This window comes from Magnolia sinica, chromosome 1 (genome assembly GCF_029962835.1).
Source record: "Magnolia sinica isolate HGM2019 chromosome 1, MsV1, whole genome shotgun sequence".
NCBI lineage: Eukaryota > Viridiplantae > Streptophyta > Magnoliopsida > Magnoliales > Magnoliaceae > Magnolia > Magnolia sinica.
The window spans coordinates 44,399,570-44,408,433 of NC_080573.1; the positions used below are offsets into that span (position 1 = coordinate 44,399,570).

General features: G+C 45.9%; 1 protein-coding gene across 1 annotated transcript; it reads right to left on the reverse strand.

Annotated features, from left to right (window-relative positions):
• Window positions 1–5,197: 5,197 nt before the first annotated feature.
• Window positions 5,198–6,425, reverse strand: LOC131245985 (uncharacterized mitochondrial protein AtMg00860-like). Its single transcript, XM_058245824.1, has 2 exons — window positions 6,258–6,425; window positions 5,198–5,593 (listed from the first exon to the last, which is right to left on the reverse strand). The coding sequence occupies exons 1-2, from the start codon at window positions 6,423–6,425 to the stop codon at window positions 5,198–5,200; spliced, it is 564 nt and encodes a 187-aa protein (XP_058101807.1).
• Between the last annotated feature and the right edge of the window lie 2,439 nt (window positions 6,426–8,864).

Below are 8,864 nucleotides of genomic sequence, written 5' to 3' on the forward strand. Positions count from 1 at the left end.
TGGGATGTTAAATAAAACCCTTTGATCGAAATGACACTAAGTCAAGGGCCCTATTTTCCACACAATCCATCTAGTTACATCCCAAGAGTGGCTCACATATAATAGTGGAGTTTTTCTAGGTGTAGTGTTGTGAGTTAGATATTAACACGACTCACAACCATAAGTTCAAATATGAAAGTGCATAGAATTGTATAATGGTGGTAAAATCTTCAATGTGTCATTGTGAGACTACAATGCCAACTATCAAGCAACATAATACTAATCATAAGAATAATGATCATCATTTATGAATAATACATCAATCATGGATTTGATATAGGACAGTTAATAGAACTTAGAAGTTCACGACAATTATTAGGACCTTAAGCTAGTAATAGCAATTTGCTGTAAGCTATGTTTGGCTAACTTAGAGATGGAAAGCCCAAGGGGAAAGTCATCTCCAGAAAAGTCATATTATGCCCCTCGATTCGAATTCCCGTGAGAATATCGTAGCTCCAAGTCACTCAAATAGTCCCCTAGAGAATTTGTTTGCATTAGACAACAAGTCTTAAAGTTTTAAGTATATTAAAGATGGTGAGAGCTTGAAAGGCCCATAATTAAAATGGTTTTGGCTTTCATCAAGGGACTAGGCCCACTAATTACTAGCCCCAACAAGTGGCCTGACTGGGCCTGCTTTGGCCCAGATATTGGGTCCCGAAAGTCTAGACCAGGCTAGTCCGTTTCTAGCCCAGTTGTATGACCCGATCATGACCCATATGGTGGTTCAAATCTAGGCCTGGTTCGGCCCGTAGCGATCTAGGGTGGGGCCCACCGTGACCTAAGGTGAGGCCCACCATTATGTGGTGTGGTCAGCCTGAAATGTACAGGGCTCACCCAGTTTATACGGTGCGGCCCACCTGCTTATATGGTGCGGCCCACCAAATTTTCAAGATGTTTGGAGCCCACATGGAGGCCCATCTTCTGGGCCATTTTCAGCCCTGATTTGGCCCAAGTAATGGGCATTTTTTAGCACCGCTCCAAGCCCATAACCTGGACCTCTTGTAGTGCAGCGTAAGGGCTGGTTTCGGCCCAGATTACAGTCCCAAACAGACCAGACTTTGCAGGCCAGCAACGTGCGCTATAAAGGGGCATTTTTGCTCTGGTTTCCACGACCCATCTGAGAGTCGTTTCGACTCGGATGGCGGCCCAACTGGAGCTTGATTTCAATTCAGGTTGTGGCCCATTATGATGGCCATTTGAATCAGATTATACGGTCTGCTGGGAGTCATTTTTGGCTCGACTGAGAGCCCTTGTTTCGGCCCGAAGTTCGGCCATTACTTGGCCTTGTTTTGGCCCATTGAAGAGGCTAACACAGTCCATATTGGAGGCTGGTTTTTAGCTCGGTTCAGGGTCGTTATTAGCCTAGTTTTGATCTAAATCTCGGCCCATATCTAGGTGCACTTTTGTAGCCAGTGGAAAGTTCGAGTGAGGGCTGGTTTCTAGCATCCTCCATGGCCCATTTGAAAGGCCGACTCCTTTTAGATTGTGGGTCTGATCTCAGCTGAGATTGTGGCCCACTATCAGGCCATTTTCGGCTCTTCTTAGAGCCCATTTATAGCCAGACTTTTGGCCTAAAGCACGGTCATTATTCGGCCTGGTTTTGGACTATTGCCGGCAGCGGCTGGGAACCATCTTCACAGCCCAGTCATAGGCCGTTTTTGGCTGGGATTTGGAAGCTTATGAGGGCGGCCGGTTAGGGTGTTACCTGATTGGGTTTTCTTGAACGTAGCTTGGCTCGGTCGAGCTTGCTTTGCAGGAGACCTCACCCCTCTCTCTCTCTCTCTCTCTCTCTCTCTCTCTCTCTCTCTCTCGTTCTCTCTTTCCTATCTTTGGCGTAAGAGCTGAGAGCAAGGTTTCCTACTTATAGGTAGGGAGGGAAGTAGCCGACGGTTGGGAGAGAACTTCCTAACAATGGCTATGACAGCCATGCATGGGATGAATCAGATCTCAGGGATGAGTTTCTGGTGTCTCGATCTATCAGAAAAGTAGGTTTTTAGGTCTGGTGGGGCCCATCTCGTGATTAGGCTCAGATGGATTATCGGGGAAGATGGCCCGACCATTAATGGCAGATCACTGCCCAAGGGGTTCCAGGGTGATCTGGTCCATTTGAGTGGACCAGATGGAGTTTATGATCAGTGTGGGGTCCACTTTTTGGGCCACAAACATAATTTCCAATTTATCTCATGAGACAATCCGATTTTCATCATTTTCTCGTGAGAGGAGATAACCCACCTTCTCATCTCATATTACCCCACTGACAGGGCTAGGATGGGTCCACATGGCCCCAGGGAATGGTGCCAAGTGTGCCAGCTTCTTCTATCTAACAAAGGAAAAACTTCTTTTTCTTCTCTCTAGCTTGCCCGACCATTTTTGGCTGTGAGAGGACTTCTCTCTAGCTAGCAAGTGAAAGTTAGTAATCCCCAGGATAAACCAACGTTGGCTTGCCCATCAAGTCACCTGATGGTCCTTCATCCAAGGATCCTAGCCATATGTGAAGAAACGGACGGTTCCGACCCAACTTCTCTATTTCTTTTCATGGCTCCAAAACGCTATACGTTTTTGGTTAATCGGACCCTCCGAACAAAGTGGACGGCTTGGATCATCCGGAGAGTGCCTAGGATGGCCCACTTTGGAGCTCAAAACATTCTAGATTCTAAAATCTCTCAAAACGGCGGGAGAAACCCATTTTTTTGCGATTTTGTTCGGTCAAAGACTATTTGACCATATCGCTTGGTCCGGTGCTCCTCGTGCATGGTAGTACTGTGGTGCACATGCACCTTGTGTGGGGGCCACCATGATGTTGGTGATCAAACCACTTTGTTCAATTATCTTGGGGGTCCAACCTAAAGGGGCTGGCCCAGTTTGGGGCGAGGCTGAAGCCCAGGTGGGCCAGATCACACTCTTTAGGGCTTTATTCGGCCCATGCGTCTCGATCCAATGGTTGAATTGGTCTGAGACTTTGCTTTGACGGATAAACGGGGATTTGAGGGGCTTTGAGCGCCTGGTTGGCCACTAATTAACCCTTAAGTATTGCTAGCAAGTGCATTATGCCAATATCCTTTAACCAAATGATTTATAATGGCTTTAACTTAGAGTGTGTAGTTAAACTTACTTTCCTGATTGATGTAGGGTTTATTTCAGCTCCCAGAGACTCTGATGGATGGCCTTAATGCTGACTAAAAGTCCCATCCTGCACATGATGAGTTCAAGTTATCTAGCTAATCGAACCTGGTTTCCATCGACGTATTGTTTAAGAGGTAACAGTCGTGTACTAAAAGTACAGGGTGTCACAGTCTACCCTCCCAAAAAAAATTCATCCTTGAAATTACCTATGGTGTGTTGTTGAACAAGTGAGGGTACTTTTCCATGACTTCTACTTCTCATTCACAAGTTACTTCTTCCTCACCATGATGTGACTAGAGACCCTTGACCAGCGGTATAGTCATTATCTGCAGGACTTGCTCCTTGTGGTCCAAGATGTGGATAGGTTCCTCGGTGTAAGAGGCGTTGTCCGTAAGTTCGATCTGCTCCCAGCTAACAATGTGTGACTCATCTAGTGTGTACTTCTTTAACATGGATACGTGGAAGATGTTGTGGATACCCGTCAGTGCAGTAGGTAGCGCAAGGCGATATGCTACGACTCCCATGCGATCTAAGATTTGAAAAGGTCTAATGAAACAAGGTGCTAGTTTCCCTTTCTGTCCGAACCTCATCAAACCCTTCATAGGCGAAACCTTAAAAAATACATGATTGCTAGCCGCAAACTCCAGGTCATGTCGCCGATTGTCCGCCTAGCTCTTCTGCCTGCTTTGGACGATGCGTAAACGCTTCTGAATAACATTGATTACCTGAGTGGTAACCTAGACGAGCTCAAGTTCTAACAGGCTTCTTTCTCCTACTTCTACCCAATACTGCAGAGCTCAGCAGGGGTGACCATAAAGAGCTTCGTAAGGCGCCATGCCTATGCTGGACTAGAAACTATTATTGTAAGCGAACTCCGCGAGGGCCAAATGGTCATCTCAATTTCCCCTGAAATCGAGGACACACGCCCTTACAATGTATTCAAAAACCTGATTTACTCTCTCTATCTGCCCATCCGTCTAGGGGTGAAAAGCCGTACTAAACTTGAGTTCCGTGCCGAGTTCCTCCTACAACCTCTTCCAAAAGGTGGATGTGAACTGGGAGTCTCGATCTGATATGATCTCCCGAGGAACCTCATAGGACCGAACGATTTCATGGACGTAGAGCCTTGCCAGATTGTCAGTCGAATTCGTCGTCCGAATAGGAAGGAATCGAGCAGACTTTGTCAACTTATCCACAATGACCCATATCAAGTCATGTTTCCTCTGAGTCCTAGGAAGCCCAATAATGAAATCCATGGAGATACTGTACCACTTCCATTCTGCCATTGGTAGTGGCTGATGAAGGCCTGCAGGCTTGCGATGCTTAGCCTTTATCTTCTGGCACACCATATATCTTGTTACAAAACCTGCGATGTCTCACTTCATGTTGCCCCACCAATACTGCCTTCTTATGTTATTATATATCTTTGTACTCCTCGGGTATATGGCCATCCTGGAGTGATGTGCCTCTACCATCATTTCTTTCCTCAAATCTGCATTGTTAGGTATCCATACTCGCTCCTGATATTCGAGACTACCATCATTACCAATTCTCCAACAGGGCACCTCCTCACTCCTGCACCTCTCCTTCATCTTGATAAGTCACTCGTCCTGATCTTGGGCAAAAATTATCTGACGAACCAGGGTTGGCTTTGTAGTTAAAAGAGCCACATAAGCATCTGGCTCATCGAGGGTGAGCTAGATGTCGAAGTTTTGGAAAAATTCTATCATCTCCCATTCCTTGATCATTAGATTGGCTATTGGTTCATGCTTCTGCTTCCGACTCAGGGCATCGGCGACAAAGTTTGCTTTACTAGGATGGTAAGATAATCAAAGCGGAAGTCTTTAAGCATCTCCATCCACCAATGCTGATGCATATTCAAATCTTTCTGTGTGAATATATATTTCAAACTCTTGTGGTCGTAGAATAACTGGAAGTCTTCCCCAGAGAGAAAATGTCTCCATATCTTTAGAGCGAAGACCACAGCTGCCAAATCTAAGTCATGTGTCGGGTAATTTTCCTCGTGCTTCTTTAGTTAACGAGAAGCATAAGCGATCACCCTATCGATCTGCATCAGAACACAGCTTAGACCCATCTTTGAAGCGTCGCTATACAGCACAAACGTCTCCCCTTCTTGTGGAAGAGTGAGCACTGGCGCTGATGTAAGTCTCATTTTTAGCTCTTGGAAAGCTGCTTCCGCATTTTCATCCAAGGTGAATCGGGCGTTCTTCTTTGTCAGCTGAGTGAGTGGTCGTACGATCCTTGAGAATTTCTTGATGAAGCGTTTGTAATACCTTGCCATGCCCAAGAAGCTTTGAACCTCGGTGACCATGGTAGGCTGTTCCCACTTGGATACTGCTTTCACCTTCGCGGGATCGACCACTATGCCTTCTGCCTTTACCACATGCCCCAGAAACTTCACTTCCTTTACCTAAAATTCGCATTTGGACAGTTGGGCATACAACTAATTATCTTTTAGTGTACTTAGGACTGTGCGCAGGTGTTGTTCATGTTCTTCCTAGCTTTTGGAGTAAACCAATATGTCGTCAATGAACACGATTACGAACTGGTTACGAACTGGTCTAAGTACGACATGAAAACTCGGTTCATTAGGTCCATGAATACTACTGGAGCATTTGTGAGGCCGAATGACATTACTAAAAACTCGTAGTGCCCATAACGAGTCATGAATGTTGTCTTAGGGATATCCTCATCCCTTATTCTTAGCTAGTGATACCCTGATCGCAGATCAATCTTGGAGAAATATCTGACACCTTTCAGTTGGTCGAACAGGTCGTCAATATGCGGCAGAGGGTATCTGTTCTTTATCGTAACTTCGTTTAGTCGCCTGTAATCAATGTAGAGGCACATCGACCCGTCCTTCTTTTTCACAAAAAGGACCGGCGCTCCCACCGAGAGACGCTCGGGCAGATGAAGCCTTAGTTTAGTAGCTCATCTATCTAGCTCCTAAGTTCTTTCATTTCGTAAGGGGGCATGGGAAACAAGGGTAACGATATAGGTGTGGTTCGTGGTTTGAGGTCTATGCAGAAATCTACTGCTCATCTTGGGGCTAGTCCTGGTATTTGTTGAAATACCTTAGGGAAATCCCACACTACTGGGATCTGGCTAATCATGGATTCGACTGATTCTGATTCGCTTAGGGCTTGTAAGCTTTCGAGTGTACCAAGCCTATTTCTCCCCCTTACTGTGAAGGAGGCTTGCCCAGGGACTGCTATAGTGACCGTTTTGCTGTGGCAGTCCATCACTGCCCGGACCTGAGAAAGACAATCTATACCTAAGATGATGTCGAACCTTTTTATGGGCATCATGATCAGGTCTACAGTCAGTTCATGGTTTGCAAGAGTTAGGAGGCAATCTTTACATAACTTATCTATTTCGATGAATTTACCTATGGGGGATGCTACGACTAAAGAGGCATGCATTCGAGTTATGTTCAGTTCTAGTTTATTTGCAACGACTGAGTCTATGAAGGATAAAGTTACGCCAGGATCAAATAAGAGGAAAATGGGAGTACCATGGACATGAGTTATACTATGGATCGTTTAAGCGGTAGTGGTTACTACAAACATGCTGGTGGGGGCCCTCTACTGAACTGGAGGTCCCGATCTAGGTGGTTGTGGCCTAGGAGCTGCCCTGGTTGCTGCGGGGTTCGGCTGAGGGTGATTTGCGGGAGGCGGAAGGCCTTCGTCCCTCATTCTTTTGAAGCAGTTCCGTATGTCGTGACCACCTTGTGGCAGTAGTCACAGTTTCTTCTGGGAGGCATGGGCGGTGCGTCGGCATGTATAATCCTGTCTCTTCTCACTGGCACTGGTGGGGCAGGAGGCGTCTGTTTAGGCCTGGCTAGGGCATCCCTAGCTGGAGGGCGATTCCTCATGGTGCGCTCAAAGTCCTTTTCCACCCTCATGGCCTTGCCCACTAGTTCTGTAAAGTCTTTGAAATCCCAGGTGCATAGCCGTGACTGAATCCCTGGCCTAAGCCCTTCCTTGAATTTTTGTAACTTATATCCCGTATCCTCCAGGGCCTTGGGCATGAATCGCGAGAGCTCGTCGAATTGGGCCTTATATTGGGCAATGGTCATACCGCCCTGTTCCAGCTTCAAGAACTAGGCTATTTTCTCATTCCCACATGACCAGGGAAAGTACTTTTCCAAGAATTTTGTCCGAAAGCCTGCCCATGTCTAGGCGTACGTGGTTGGGATGCCTCGCTGTATACTGTGCCACCAGTTTTCTACTTCGCCCTCTAACAAGTATGTAACCAAGGTTACCATCTCCGTCTGTACTGGATCTGGCGCCCCTTCAAACGTTGGCGATCGAAGCCTCTAAAATCATTCGAAGATATCTGCACCCGGCCCTCTCTATCTCGTGATGACTCTCTGCGATCCCTACTTCGTGAGGATTCCATCATAAGCGCATGCATGTCCTACTCTGCCTCATGAATGACTCATGTTACTGCTGTATGGATGCAACTATCTGCCCAAAGGCTGCGAAGGCTGTAGCCCCGGTTTGTCCCCCTGCGGATACATCAGCGGTAGGCGTCCTTTGTTCAAAATATTGTGATGGCAATCCCGATGTAAAGATCTACAGGGAAGGAGAATCCCCTACTACTTCTGATCCGTTGTCTGTGTTTGCTACTCCAGGCGGGAGGCTCGGTGTGTATTCAGGACTGCGCTCTCTCCGGTGCTCGGTTGACGGAATGGGGGTGAATATCGATCGTATTAGCTCGTTGGGATCGTAATACGGGCGGCATGGCTTCTTGAGAGATCAGAATTTCATGGTTCAGGTGATAGAGTAGTGAATTAGCATGGTATGACTATGGTAGCATCATTGAGTGTATGTCGACACATTAAATAAGCTATGCTTGAATAAGCTGCACCATCTATTAACGGGTAACATCATTTTGGATATGGCTAATCATTGAGAGAAAACAAGTCACATGCAACACGGCCAGCATTGCTTAGATGGTCCTTTTAGGGCACCTAGAATTTCAATCCATATCCTAAATCTTCTTCTAAATATCGGAGTCTCTTTGTAAGTTCAAATGTCTTGCTTTACTGATATCTGGGGGAGCTTAACTATTTTTGTTTCTACATTTGTTCACACTATCTGCCTTCTACGGGGAATTTCCTAAGTTTCATCTAAGTTATTTCCTCATGAACTTTGTACGCTGATCCCACAGCTTGACAATCTCAGACTCCACTCTGATACCAATTTGTAACGCCCCAGTTTCTAAAACTCGAGTATGAGACTCGTTTCAGAAACCTGAGAGTTAATAAATCAGAAGGCAAGCAGAATAATAAATCAGAGTGCAATAGCATGAGTAAGCATGGATAATATCATATAAATCCGAATATTCGGCCAACTCGGTTGGGGGCCATAGTACAAAATTTTCAAGTTTTTCAAGCACCAACAACTATAAAAGAAATACTACATCTACTGGTTGAGTTCCAAATATTCAACCGCCTCTTGTTGCGGCTCGACGTCATAATATCCTTCCTCGGGGTCGCTGTCATGCCTTCGAGGCTAGTGCCTACCATTCTCCCCATCTATGCCTGCATACTCTGTATGGTTAGATATTCGATGAATGAGTGGCTAGCTCAGTGCGAATTTCCCTCAAGATTATACACCACTGCGTTAGCAAACACAGTAAAAGAAAAATAATGATGTAATCCAAAACAAGCAAGA